This window comes from Amblyraja radiata, chromosome 5 (assembly GCF_010909765.2).
Source record: "Amblyraja radiata isolate CabotCenter1 chromosome 5, sAmbRad1.1.pri, whole genome shotgun sequence".
In the NCBI taxonomy this organism is placed as follows: Eukaryota; Metazoa; Chordata; class Chondrichthyes; order Rajiformes; family Rajidae; genus Amblyraja; species Amblyraja radiata.
The window spans coordinates 53,873,899-53,888,529 of NC_045960.1; the positions used below are offsets into that span (position 1 = coordinate 53,873,899).

Here is a 14,631-nt window from a genome sequence, read left to right on the forward strand (position 1 = left end):
ATTTTGCATCATACCCGGCACACACATAATGCGAAGAGGGTCTGTTCCTGCGCTGCACTGTTCTATGCTCTAAATAGGCATTAAATGTGTTAATGAGGCTTAGAGCTTCATATGTAACCTTTATTTAGTTATTTATTCCAGGTTGACTAGTTTTACTTGACATCAGAAACAATAACAACCCAAGTAAGGTGAAAATAATATCAGAATGGAGATAATGCCTTCTTGAGCCTGGAAGGCAATATGTGTTTCCTGAATGGCCCCTAAATTAATCTGTTTTCTTACCATCACGCACCCACTACAAAAAAGGACTTCACAGTCATAACTGGTATCAGACACCTCAGAGTTAGTTGCAAAAACCTTGGGTTGTATACAACCACTCCAATTCCAAATGGCTGTTAGACTGGACTCTGTATGAATTCTTCCAGTGGTGTATGATGACAGTCTCAGTTTTAGGCTTTGAAAGTAACCAGTTTTATCAATATTATTGATATTGCTAAGCCACACCATATCACCATTCAGGCAAATCAATCTCTCTGCACCAATAATTAGGTTGTGTAAAATTACCTGGATTTAAGATAGATAATATTTCTCATAAAATTATTCATGTAAATATATTACTCGGTGGAAAAGTTACTTAATATGTTTTTTAAAAGATCACATTACCTCTTGATTTTGTTGAGGTTTCTTTTCAGTTTTTTGCAGATCTTTACTTCCACGTCGCTTCAATGAACACTAAAGGAAAATGAAATGAGATATCCTGATGGTAATTAATTTAATCAATTATGTATGCAAAAATACTCATTACATCTTAACACAATTAATCAGCCATTTATGCAAAATCAATTGCAGCTTCTCTGCCATCAGGATTACAAATGTTCAGGTTTAACTTGTTGCATTATATTCATCTCGTATATCACAATTGTTATTTGAAAACTGTACTGTTTCACGATCAATTAAAAACAAAATTATTAAGCTGTCATTTTCTTCAGAAAAAAAATAGCCTCTTTAAAATTTCTATGTGGATTGTATTTTACCACAGCAAAAATTCATATCCTTTTCATTATTTTCCACCTTACTTGTACGGTTCAATGCCAACATAATTTAATTTACAAGCTCCATGAGCAGCTTCACTTCAGTAAATTTATGATTTGATCAAGCATCTTTCAGTTACACTTCATAAAATAGCATCATATATAACTAGACTAAGTGGGACCCGTTGGGTCCCAGTCACATGGGAGGCCTACTCCCCTAACGCAACCCATTCCCCAACGCAATATTCCACCACTCACCCATTCCCCCAACGCAACCCGTTCCCCCAATGCATTTTTCCACCACGCACCCATAGCTCGCGGCTGACGGCTTCCCGTTGTGACGCCCCTGATCCCCCCTCCTCCCCTCACCCCCCCCCCACGCATTTACTCCATCCCCCCTCAACCCCCCCCCCCGCCCCATCCACTCTTAGCGGCTCTCCGGCGGCGCAGTCAGGCCGTATCTGCGGAGGGATGACATTTAGGGTCGGAACCATCATCTAACTATTTAGGGCCTGAAACATCATCTAACTATTCCCACCACTGAAGCTGCCTTATCTGCGGAGTTCTTCCAGCACTTTGTGTTTTGCAGAATATCAATTCAGCTATTGGTTGTTTGCCCATTCCCACCACAGATGCTGCCTGGCCCGCGGAGTTCCTCCAGAACATTGATTTTTGCAATTTTTTCTGCTTGCCATTTTCCAAAGCAACTTGTAAGTGACACTTTAATGTTTAGCCTAAGATTCCAGCAATTCAGTGGGCCAGACAGCATCTCTGGATAGAAGGAATTGGCGACGTTTCAGGTTGAGACTCTTCTTCAGACTGATAGTCAGGGGAGAGGGAGATACAGAGATAAGGAAGTATAAGGTGTGAAAATGATACAAAGGGGATGGATATCAAGGAAAATGTAGAATAGATTATTGTTAGCTAGGAGAAGTTAACAACAAAGCAAACAGAGATAAAATGTAATCAAGGACAGTCAGACAGGTCGGAGAACTGAGAAGTGTTTAAACCACCATCTGCGGTTCTTTCCTACACATTTCAAACCTGTAACCTCTTATCTTTCGAAAGACAAGGACAACAAGCACATGAATACACAATCACTGTTTAAGTTTCCCTGCAAGAAAAGAACGATCCTTATAAATATTACATAATTCCCTCATAGTCTCAGTTTAAAACTTTGCAATCACTATGCAAAACAACATAAACCTTCAACATAAAGACTACAATTCAAGATGATCTTCTCATGAGTGATTAGGGGTTGGGCAATAAATACTGGACTTCCTGTGACACATTCATGACAACATTTTTTTTAAATGAAGTGGAGGTTATAGGTTAAAAAAAATTTTAAGAAATAAGAGACAGAAACATATCTTCTAAATAACTAAGAGTCAATTGGAGATCAACATGTGATGTTCTGGATCTTCTGTCGCAATGTTCAGTAGTAAGGAAATTAAGTCCAGAACTGGAAAGGGATCCCACAATGTGGCAGCACTTTGAAATCAAGTCTCACTGTTTTGGCAAAAAATTCCAGAGCTCCTGTTAAACTTGAAAAGGGGTATAATGACACTGATAGATGAGGATCTGCTGCAGGGGTTGTGAAGGTGGAGGATTGGGCAGGGAGTCTCCTGTAATTCCACAATTAGGCGATAAATACAGGAATAGGATGTAAAGAATATTCTCCAAAATTGGACTAAAATTCGGTGATGATAGGATTCAGGACAATAGGAAGTTTGAACTAAAAGGTCCTGGCATCAGACTCAGAAAGGGATTGTTGTAATGTGTTGAGATTGGACAATAACAGAGAATGAGCAAGTTTGAACATCCTTGTATGTGAGGTATACCAGGAGATAAGAACTGAAACTGCCACTAACCTAATTGGAACCATCAAGAAATTAAATGACGATCTTTTAGGAAGGAGATGAGGAGAAATTTCTTTAGTTAGAGGGTGGTAAATCTGTGGAATTCTTTGCCACAGAAGGGGGGGGGGGGGCGTCAGTGGATATTTTAAAGGCAGAGATAGATTCTTGATTAGAACGGGTGTCAGAGGTTGTGGGGAGAAGCCAGGAGAATGGGGTTAGGAGGGAGAGATAGATCAGCCATGATTGAATGGCCGAGTGGACCTGATGGGCTGAACGGCCTAATTCTACTCCTATCACATATGCCCTTATGATCCAAGACAAACCTCAGGACATTTTGCCTACTGTTTGCATTTAAGCATATGTAGCCCTGTGTAACTTCATATTAGTTTTTCTTATTAAGAGATTTATATAAGTTTTGCTGTGAATATGTGTTCTGCATTTTGATTTGTTGTTAATGAGTTAGATCATTTTTCCTGTGTGGTGATTGGTTTGGGGGCGGGAGCTGGGAATTGTGGGTAATCGAAGTCCAGGAGAGAGAGAGAAGAAGTCCAGAAGAAGACAGAAGAAGCCTAGGCTAACTGCTACCCCTTCAGCTCGGAGGGGTGGATTAAAGACTGTCGCTGTGTGGACTTTGTGATTACGAGGAGAGTGAGAGCAGCGGTTAGCTGAGCCCTGGAGACAACGAGGGAGAAGGAAGATTTCTGCCACATGGGGTCCTCTCTGGTCAGCCAACTCCCCGCCATCTTGTGAGCTTCTGCACGGTGCACTTGTTGGCTTCCACTGTATTTGGCCGCGACGCTCTCCAGCTTCGACCAGGCCTGCAACTTGGGGTTATTCTTGTTTTGTTTTTAATGTTGCCGGCTTCTGTGAGTGAGTGTGTGGGCACACATAGTAATTAATACTTAAAGGTACTATAAAATATTGATTTATTGAGTGTTGTTTTTTTTTGAATATCTGTGTGAGAAACACCAGTAAAACACCTATAAGGGAATTAAAGTTAATGAACCTGGGGCGCAGCTCATGTAGAGGGCAAAGAAGCGCTACACAAAATGGAGGCACCGCTGAGATTGATTCCCATTTCATTTACTGTTAGTTTTTGCCTTTAAGAAGTGTTTTTGTTTCCCGACTTCTGTATTAAAGTGCCTATAGCAGTTGTAGTATAATGGCTACTCAAGCAGACTCTCAGTTAGCAGCTAAGCTTCATAGCTGGTGTAGTGAAGCATGCTTAGACCCAAACCATGCTTTTGTCCTGTTTGACGTGCCGACTAATACTGACCAAGCAGACATTGAAGAGACTGTTCAGACAGTAAAGGCACTTGGGAGAGTAAAGGTACGGGACGTCCAAAGTGACATTCAGACTGGCAGCAACCTGGTACTCTGTGAATGCCGTGAAGTTGTACAGCCAGATCGCATTCCCCCCCAACTGCAGCCAGTGAAGGGAGGCTCAGAATGGAAATTTTTCCTCTTCAATGAACCTGTGAGCCCAGCTGATGATTTTTTAGCTAAGCTAAACAAGCTAATGACTGATGAAGGAAAATCAGTAAATGATGTTCAAGCCACGCTGACTACAGAGACTCCACAAGGAAGCTCCCCAGAGTCCATCATCCGAGCAGTGGGAGACCTGTTGGGAAAAACGATGAGACCTACCAGTGAGAACAATGCATTTCGACGTCTGCGGATGTTCTCTGGAAACCTTCTCACACCGCCAGGAGAGGAGAGCCTTGACCATTGGCTCGAACAAGCCTATCTAATGATTGAAGAATGTGACTGCTCTGAACGTGAGAAACGAAAGAGAATAGTCGAGAGCTTAAAGGGGCCGGCCCTGGAAATAATTCAGGCTGTACGACTAAACGACCCAGATGCTAGCCCTGTGCTATGTAAAGGCCTTGGAAAGTGCCTTTGGCACGCCTGTGTCAGGAGACGACATATTTTGCCTTCAGGAGCCTTCACCAACAGTCTGGTGAAAAGCTCTCTGACTTTTTAAGGAGGCTGGAACGCTCGTTGATCAAAGTAGTGCAAAAAGGAGGCCTTCTCAGCCACAGAGCCGATCATGCTCGAATTCACCAACTCATTAGAGGTGCTACTGACTCTGATATGATGCTGTTACAGCTGAGATTGGGAGAAAGAAAAGAGAAACCTCCTACCTTCTTAAAGCTCCTAAATGAGATTCGTGAAGAGGAGGAATATGAGACAGCTCGACGAAAATTAACTACAACAGTAAGACAAGTACAAGTCAGAGACCAAGCCAATACCAAAGCTACAGAAGACCAAAGGTTGAAGGCAGAGATTCAAGAGCTTCGTGCAGAGCTTGGTGAGCTAAGGGAAAAGCAGCAAGACACACACACTGAGCCAAAATTCAAACCCACCAAGAAAACTATAGACACTGAAAAAGAAAACGAAGTTCAAATGTTGAGGCAACAGGTGCTGCAGCTACAACATCAGCTAACTGTGATGTCTGTATCTCACAGTCCTGTGACTGCAGACCGTAAAAAGAGGGATGGGAAGGCCAGACCCAGCCCAGCAGCTAAACCACATAATGCCAAAGACTCAGAGAGCTTCTTCTGTTACAGATGCGGAGAAAATGGTCATATTGCCACACACTGCACAGCCCCAGAGAACAGCCCAAAAGTAATCCAAAAATTACTCGGTGCTCTGCGCAAAAGTAAGGAAGATAAAGCGTCACACAAAAGGTTTGCTGAGTCGAAGCAGGTTGGTCCAGTCTACACACAGCAGCCTCGTAACCTGCCACAAGGACTGGTTGGCCCATCCATGATGGCTGATGTGAAAATTGATGGTCAACCCTGTAGAGCCATTTTAGACAGCGGCTCCAGAGTCACTATCATCTTTGAGAGTTGGCACACCAGATTCCTTCCCAATGTGCCCATTCACCCACTCAAAGACCTTGCCATATGGGGACTGAGTGACACTAGCTATCCATATACAGGCTATGTGGCAGTTGAGCTGGGACTGCCTCCTAATTCCAAGGGAGTTGAAGAAATAGTTCCCGTGGTGGCTCTAATATGCCCTGATTCGCCAAGTCCTGACCCAGTTCCTGGTGTCATTGGCACTAATAAAACAAAATTGCGCTCCCTGCTGTACCAATGTGAGGAACTCAAAGGCAACGATGAGATTCACTCTCTGAGAATAAACACTGTTCGTTCTGAACAATCCCCATCACCTTGTAATCCACCAATGGATGTGGTCGGCCAAGTGAAATGGCAGGGCCCTGGGACTCTAAGAATCCCACCTGGAGGAGCACACAATATGCTGTCTGTGAAGTGGAGAAGCAGCAACCTATGGATAAAATCATCCTAATGGTGGTGGCTGATGAAAGTACCAACCTTCCTGCTGGTGTGCTGGTTCCGCCCTCAGCTATGGATACCAATGGCTTCACACTCATGCTGAGAAATGAATCTCAAAAAGAAACTGCTCTTCCTGCGGGTACAGTGCTAGCCCAAGTGTACCTGGTTGACTCTGTCATTGAGCCAAATAAGTCTCCGAAAACAATGTCAATTGATCCTGAGCTCTTCAATTTTGGGGATTCACCCATTCCCGAAGCATGGAGAGCTAGGTTAGCCAACAAGTTGTCAGAGAGAGCTGATGTGTTCTCATTAGAGGAATGGGATGTGGGTCTAGCGAGAGGTGTGACACACCACATAAGACTCAGAGACTCTAGACCATTCAGAGAGAGATCCCGCAGAATCGCACCTGCAGACATTGAGGATGTTCGGCGCCATCTCCAAGAACTGCTGGCAGCCGGAATAATGAAAGAATCCCGAAGTCCGTATGCCTCTCCCATTGTCATAGTGAGGAAGAGGAATGGCAAAGTGAGAATGTGCATTGACTATCGTCTGCTGAACTCCAGAACCATCCCAGACCAGTACACCATGAGTCTGAAGAGGAGAGTAATTACTACTTATCCCAGCTAAAACTCTGTCTACGTCCGCAAACCCAAGGCCTGGAGGCTGAACACAGACATGGTCCGGTCATGATAGATACAGCTATCAGCGTCTGTTCCAATGATCATGACTCACCTGAAGAGGAGGATCAAGTGGATGAACTGCCAGTAGCAACAGAAGATCTGAAAGAACCCTTACAGCCATACCAAGACTCTGTGGTGGACACAGAGCTGGGGGAGGGAGACGTCCCTACCCCTAGCACTTCGGCTGTGGTTGCTGAGTCCTCCCAGACACCCTGTGCCAAACGGCTTGTGAAACCTGTCCTACGCCTCAGTTATGACAAACTTGGACAGCCGACTGACAGACCTGTGACGATAGTTTATAGAGGCCTGATTATTCAAATATGCTGTGACACAGAGACCACAGACACTAGTGAACCAAGATTAACGTTAAGTTCAGAATCCATCTAAAGAGCCCAAGTAAGCAGATGTGTTTAGTGCACAGTAGGTTAGCCTGATAGGGACATCAGACGTCTAGCAGGGGGAGGGTGTAGCCCTGTGTAACTTCATATTAGTTTTTCTTATTAAGAGATTTATATAAGTTTTGCTGTGAATATGTGTTCTGCATTTGATTTGTTGTTAATGAGTTAGATCATTTTTCCTGTGTGGTGATTGGTTTGGGGGCGGGAGCTGGGAATTGTGGGTAATCGAAGTCCAGAAGAAGACAGAAGAAGCCTAGGCTAACTGCTACCCCTTCAGCTCGGAGGGGTGGATTAAAGACTGTCGCTGTTTGGACTTTGTGATTACGAGGAGAGTAAGAGCAGCGGTTAGATGAGCCCTGGAGACAACGAGGGAGAAGGAACATTTCTGCCACATGGGGTCCCCTCTGGTCAGCCAACTCCCCGCCATCTTGTGAGCTTCTGCACTGTGCACTTGTCGGCTTCCACTGTATTTGGCCGCGACGCTCTCCAGCTTCGACCAGGCCTGCAACGTGGGGTTATTCTTGTTTTGTTTTTAATGTTGCCGGCTTGTGTGAGTGAGTGTGTGGGCCCACATAGTAATTAGTACTTAAAGGTTCTATAAAAGATTGATTTATTGAGTGTTGTTTTTTTTTTAAATATCTGTGTGAGAAACACCAGTAAAACACCTATAAGAGAATTAAAGTTTACGAACCTGGGGCGCAGCTCATGTAGAGGGCAAAGAAGCGCTACACATATAATTGTAAATGTTTGGATTATGAAATACTTTTAAATTGAGAATACAGGTGCACAACCTTTTATCCGAAAGCCTTGGGACCAGACACTTTTCGTAATTCGGAATTTGTCGGCCTTCGGAATGGAATTTTTTTAGCGTAGATTTTAATGGCTGGCTCAGTGGTAGAGTGCTCGGCTCATATCCGCAAGGTCGCGAGTTTGCACCTTGATCCCGGCAGTTCCTCGGTCGCGAGTTTGAGTCTTCAATGTAGTTTTTTCTTGCAGAATAAATGTCTGTATGAAATGCAGTGTGTTGATTGAATTCCTGAATTTGTAAATGTGACCGCAGCATTGAATCACCTCTCGCACTCATGTCACCCTAGCGGGGCTACATGCCCTTAGGCGGCCAAAGGCGACATTTTCACACTCTTATATCCGTGTGCAGCAGAGGCGACGTACCATGTTTGGCGCCAAACGTGAGCTTTGGTGTGCAGACGACATCCTGGAAAAAATGTCCGGTTTCTTCCAGGTAGGCGATATACCCTCCCGGGCAATATACCCTCCACTTCTCTTTTATGAAGGGGATTTAGTTCCCCTTTCTTCCAGGACCGACCGGAGGTTCCGCTGTCACCTCTGCGGGCCACCCTCGGTGAACGCTCACTCAACTTTGTCTTGGGATTCCTACTCTCCCGCGCAATGTACCCCCACCTTCTCTTTTATGAATGGGGATTTAGTTCCCCTTTCTTCGAGGACCGACCGGAGGTTCCGCTGTCACCTCTGCGGGCCGCCCTCGGTGAACGTCCTGTCTCCCTGTCCCTGGGATAGTAGGGGGCGATCAAACAGCACAATACCCCCCTCCCCCTCCAACTCCAGAGGAATCCGCTCCCCGATGGGCCGCTACGGCGACAAGTGGCAGTTCGCCCACAGCCCGAGCTGCGCGACCCCAAGAACAAGACGTACCTTGCACACCATCAGCTTCTGACCATACGGGGAGCGTGTTCCTCTGGAGTTGGAGCGGGGCTGGGCTGGAGTTGCTGATCTGGGATCTCCGTGCTTGCAGTGGGCCTGGGGGTTGGTGTCCCGATGAGGGGGCACAGCTCGGGCTGTGGGCGAACTGCCACTTATCGCCGTAGCGGCCCATCGGGGAGCGGTTTCTGGTGGTCCTGATGTCTCCGGCCAGTTTGCAGTTTTCCTCTGGAGTTGGAACGGGGCTGGGCTGCTGCTGGCTGTGGGTCTCTGGGATCTCAGTGCTTGCAGTGGGCCTGGGGGTCGGTGTCCCGTTGGTCCTGACGTCTCCAGTGACTGGCATCGCCGACGTGAAGACAGTGCAAAGCCCCCGCGCCGGTGCAATGGGCGGGGAGCTGGAGAGGGGAGGGAAGGGGTCACACACATGGCCGGGAAGCAGAGGGGTGTAGGTGGGGTGAATTTGAAGGGAGCGACAATCTGCTGCTGCCTGCCCGCTGAGTTAAAAAGTTCCCACGCAAGACTCACGAAACACTGTGTATCGTGAGTCTACCGTGGGAACTTTTTAACTCAGCGGGCAGGCAGCAGCATATTGTCAATTATTAACCCTCCCGCGCAATATACCCTCACCTTCTCTGTTATGAATGGGGATTTAGTTCCCCTTTCTTCGAGGACCGACTGGAGGTTCCGCTGTCACCTCTGCGGGCCGCCCTCGGTGAACGTTTTCAAGGACCTTTCTTCAAGGACCGAAAAAATTTCCGTTATTCGGAGGTTTTCGTTATTTGGATCTTCGGATAAAAGGTTGTGCACCTGTACATAATATCTTATTGTACATCTTAGTGTACTTAAATATGGTCTGAGAATTTACTGATGTATATAATGTTTATTAAAGAATAATTGCATTTTCTAGTTTTGTTTGTGCTAAGCTATGGAACAAGAGATTCCTCCAACTGAATATTTACAACCAAAAATAGTATTTCACAGAGAAGTGTTTTTAAATCAATACTTTTTTTTCTAATCATTAGCAAAATACACAATCAACACGTTTTAAATAGCTGTTCCAGTTTTCATCTGTTCTTTTACTTTATCTATGGCTTCAACATAAGGAAAGCACAATTGTCATACATTTGTACAAATATATTTGTACAAATATATTACAAGTTGCTGAAAATAATAGTGCTGATCATTTGATTTATAGTTTCATTTACGCATTTTTGTGCAAATCTACAAATTCTTCACAGGCTAACCAGACGTGTTTTGAAACCTCATAGAGACATAGAAAAACAGGTGCAGGAGTAGGCCATTCGGCCCTTCGAGCTAGCACCGCCATTCAATATGATCATGGCTGATCATCTAAAATCAGTACCCCGTTCGTGCTTTTTCCCCATATCCTTTGATTCCATTAGCCCTAAGAGCTATAACACTCTTGAAAACATCCAATGAATTGGCCTCCACTGCCTTCTGTGGCAGAGAATTCCACAGATTTACAACTCTCTGGGTAGGACTAAAAGCCGTCAAGTGTTCTGGAATTAAAATGTCTAGTCTAGTTTTCGGAGACAGACTGGCTGCTTGGTACAGAAGCTTTGATGAAAGTGTGAATATAGGGGTATGGGAAGAAAGCTTGCACAGGTTACTGATTGTGGATGATCAGCCATGATCACAATGAATGGCGGTGCCTCCTCCTGCACCTATTTGGCCTCATCCTGCACCTATTTTCTATGTTTCTAATAAGGGGGAAAATAAAACATACTTCATCATTTAAAACAGGTTTGTTGACCCTTTAAATTTATAAATTACAACATTTAGTTGGGAGCAAAATTAAACAATCAATCCTGAAGTTACTAAATCTGTAAACCTGTCTCAACATACCACCTTGTGACCAGAGCAAAGAACTGCAGAACTACTAATCAAAATTATAGTAAATCCTTGTTAATCCATCAGGCTCAGTGTAATTGGATGGTGTTGGATTAGCAGAGTTTCCAGTTTGTCATAGAAACATAGAAAATAGGCGCAGTAGTAGGCCACAGTGGCATTACCTTTGTTACATGCCAATTTTAACTCCTGCTGCTGGAGCTTGCACCCTTTATCCAGGCTACTGTTTGGGGGCCTGTAGATAACTCCCATTAGTGTCTTCTTACCTTAACAATTCCTCACTTCTATCCACAGCGACTTTACATCGTCAGTCCCTATGTCACCCCTCGCAAGGGACTGAATTTCATCCCTCACCAACAGAGCTACCCCACCTCCTACCTGTCCTTTCTATAGGACGTATAACCCTGAATATTCAGTTCCCAGTCCTGCAACCATGTCTCTGCAATCCCCACAATGTCATATCTACCAATCTCTAACTGAGCCTCAAGCTCGTCCACTTTATTTCTTATACTTTGTGCATTCATATACTTTTAATCCATTACTCACCTCACCTTTCACATAATTTCATATTTCACTTGGCCATACTCTCCTATCCCTTCGTGATCTTTCTGTCCCTCTAATTCTGGTTTATTTCTTAACTATTCCTATACTCTCTTTCCCTTAAACTCCATCCTTGCATTTCCAATTTGTTTCCTACCCCCCCCCCCCACTATTTATTTTAAACCCACCCGTGTAGCAGTAGCAAACCTGCCTGCCAGAATGCTGGTCATAGAAACATAGAAACATAGAAAATAGGTGCAGGAGTAGGCCATTCGGCCCTTCGAGCCTGCACTGCCATTCGATATGATCATGGCTGATCATCCAACTCAGTATCCCATCCCTGCCTTCTCTCCATACCCCCTGATCCCTTTAGCCACAAGGGTCACATCTAACTCCCTCTTAACGACAGATGGCACAATGGGCTAAGTGTTCGGCTGGCAACCGGAAGGTAGCTGGTTCGAATCCCGCTTGGAGTGCATACTGTCGTTGTGTCCTTGGGCAAGACACTTCACCCACCTTTGCCTGTGTGTGTCCTTGGGCAAGACACTTCACCCACCTTTGCCTGTGTGTGTGAATGTAATTATGTGAAGCACTTTGGGGTCAATGCAAGTTGACTAAAAATGTGCTATATAAATAAAGAAATTTAATTTAATTTAAATATAGCCAATGAACTGGCCTCAACTACCTTCTGTGGCAGAGAATTCCAGAGATTCACCTGGGTGAAAAATGTTTTTCTCATCTCGGTCCTAAAAGATTTCCCCCTTATCCTTAAACTGTGACCCCTTGTTCTGGACTTCCCCAACATCGGGAACAATCTTCCTGCATCTAGCCTGTCCAACCCCTTAAGAATTTTGTAAGTTTCTATAAGATCCCCCCTCAATCTTCTAAATTCTAGCGAGTACAAGCCGAGTCTATCCAGTCTTTCTTCATATGAAAGTCCTGATATCCCAGGGATCAGTCTGGTGAACCTTCTCTGTACTCCCTCTATGGCAAGAATGTCTTTCCTCAGATTAGGAGACCAAAACTGTACGCAATACTCCAGGTGTGGTCTCACCAAGACCCTGTACAACTGCAGTAGAACTTCCCTGCTTCTGAGGCATAGAAAAAAGCATAGAAAAACAATTTCCCCCAGTCCAGCGAGAAAGCGTCCATCGCTGCTGCCCCAGGGTCTGGTTCCCAAGCGACATATGTTGGCAACTGGTGATTTAGTCTAGATGCAAAGAGATCGATATCTGGTGTTCCATATCGCGTTACAATATCAGCAAATACTTTGTGGTCCAACATCCATTCGGTGCTGTCATTAAATTTCCGTGACCTGGTGTCTGCCACTGTATTAAGTTTACCTGGTAAGTAAGTCGCTGATAGCCAAATATTTCTATTGATACATCATTGCCAGATTGTATTAGCCAGATTGTCACATGATATCGATTTAATTCCACCCATATGATTAATATATGCCACCACTGTGGTATTATCAATGTAGGCGGACATGCAGATGGTGCATTGTTGATCAATATGCTTTTAGCCCATAAAACGCACCCAACATCTCTAAATAGTTTATACGCAGTGTTTGTAGTAACGATGCTTCATGTATAGTCCATCTACCACCACTACTGGATATGGTATTAGTAGCACCCCAGCCGTGAGCGCTGACATCAGTTTGTAATATAAATGATCGGTTACTGATAATAATGGGGCTGGAGCTATGCCAAATGTTTTGCCTCCACCACTGTAACTCCAAAATTGCTTTTGCTGGTAATTGAATTGGTCTGTCAAAATGACCTGCATGTTGTTTTAGTGCTTGCACCTTTGCCCTTTGTAAATTTTGATAATACAAAGGTCCAAACTGTGTAGCTGGAAATGCAGCTACAAGTTTCCCAATTATCCTTGCTACCTGTCGAATAGATGGTTGACTGATGACAACCAGGTTGTTACAGGCCTCCACTAAGTCTGCTGTTTTGTTTTTTGGCAATGTTGCAGATATGTGGGTAGAGTCAATGGTGAACCCTAGATAATCCATAGTTGTGGATGGCGTCAACTTAGATTTATCTGGATGGATGATAAAACCCAGTTTTTCAAACAATAGTTTGGTAGCTGAAACAACTGATTTAGCTAGTTCCAGGATTTTCCCCACAATTAATATATAATCAAGATACGCGATGACAATATGTTTTTGTTTCCGGAGAAGTGCCAAGGCTGGTTTTAATATCTAGGTAAATAGTCTTGGGGCTGATGTTAATCCATTAGGATTATAATCCACTAGGCCTTATACTGCCAGAGCTGCCCCTTCCAGTTAAACTTTAGATATTGGCGATGATCCTTCTGTATAGGCACCGAATAGTATGCATCTTTTAGATCGATGCAAGCCATGAAGTAACCTTCGGAAATCAATTGCTTAGCAGTAACAAATGTTTCCATTTTGAAATGAATATACTTTACAAAAGTATTCAGTTTTGTTAAATCAATGATGATGCGGCATCCACCATCTTTTTTGGTTTTTGTAAATATGTTGGATACAAATTCTAGAGAGTCATGTTCTGATCTCTCTATTACTCCTTTAGCATATAGCCTCCCCAGCTCTGCATGACCTTCCCGTTTTTCCTGTGTGAAAGCACAAACTCTCGGCTGGGCACATGTTGAACTGGGGGAAGGTCTTTATGAATAAACTCAATTTTATATCGCTGAATAGTTTGTAGTATATAAGGGTCAGTAGTAATAGACCTCCATGCCTCCCAAAACAGGTGTAACCTACTCCCAGTTGGTACAGAACTTACACCCTTCATGTTCTGGAAGGAACCAGACCCACCTACCTCCATGGTTACCGGTGGAGTATTCACTTCTTCTGTTTCTGCCTCTTCTGCGGAAGAGGCGCCGGAGTGCGGGGCTGGCGCATCTTCCATGAGGGTTGCTCTGGGCCCTGGCCTAAAAAAGACCTCCGTGGTTGTTACGCGGCCCTCATGCTTTCACCAGCGTCCTGGTGTCATTGCCTGCTGGTGGATGCATAGGGGTGCTGCCGTCTGGGATATGTGGTCTTGCTCGTAGATGGCGCTTTCATGTGCCCGACGGCTTTAGCCTCTTCATCGAGCTCTTTGACCTGCTTGGATAGATTACCTCCAAATAGCAGTATTTGCGGTTGTGCAATGGCAGTTTTACACAACCCAGCAAATTTGGGGTTCAACGCAGGTTTTATCGCGCTCTTCCTCAGACAATTCATTTCGTATTGTGTGTTACAGAGCAGTGCCAGAGTGCCTTGTTGAGTCTCCGTCATCTCCGTT

The 14,631-nt window shown here is 44.5% G+C and overlaps 1 protein-coding gene across 3 annotated transcripts in view; it reads right to left on the bottom strand.

The window, feature by feature from the left end:
• The window catches only part of soga3 (SOGA family member 3), a 101,705-nt gene that overhangs the window by 59,587 nt on the left and 27,487 nt on the right, over positions 1-14,631 (bottom strand). For all 3 annotated transcript variants that reach the window (XM_033021225.1, XM_033021227.1, XM_033021226.1), the window contains exon 5: positions 664-732. In XM_033021225.1, the coding sequence (XP_032877116.1) occupies positions 664-732 (69 nt within the window). The remainder of the gene's footprint in view (positions 1-663; positions 733-14,631) is intronic.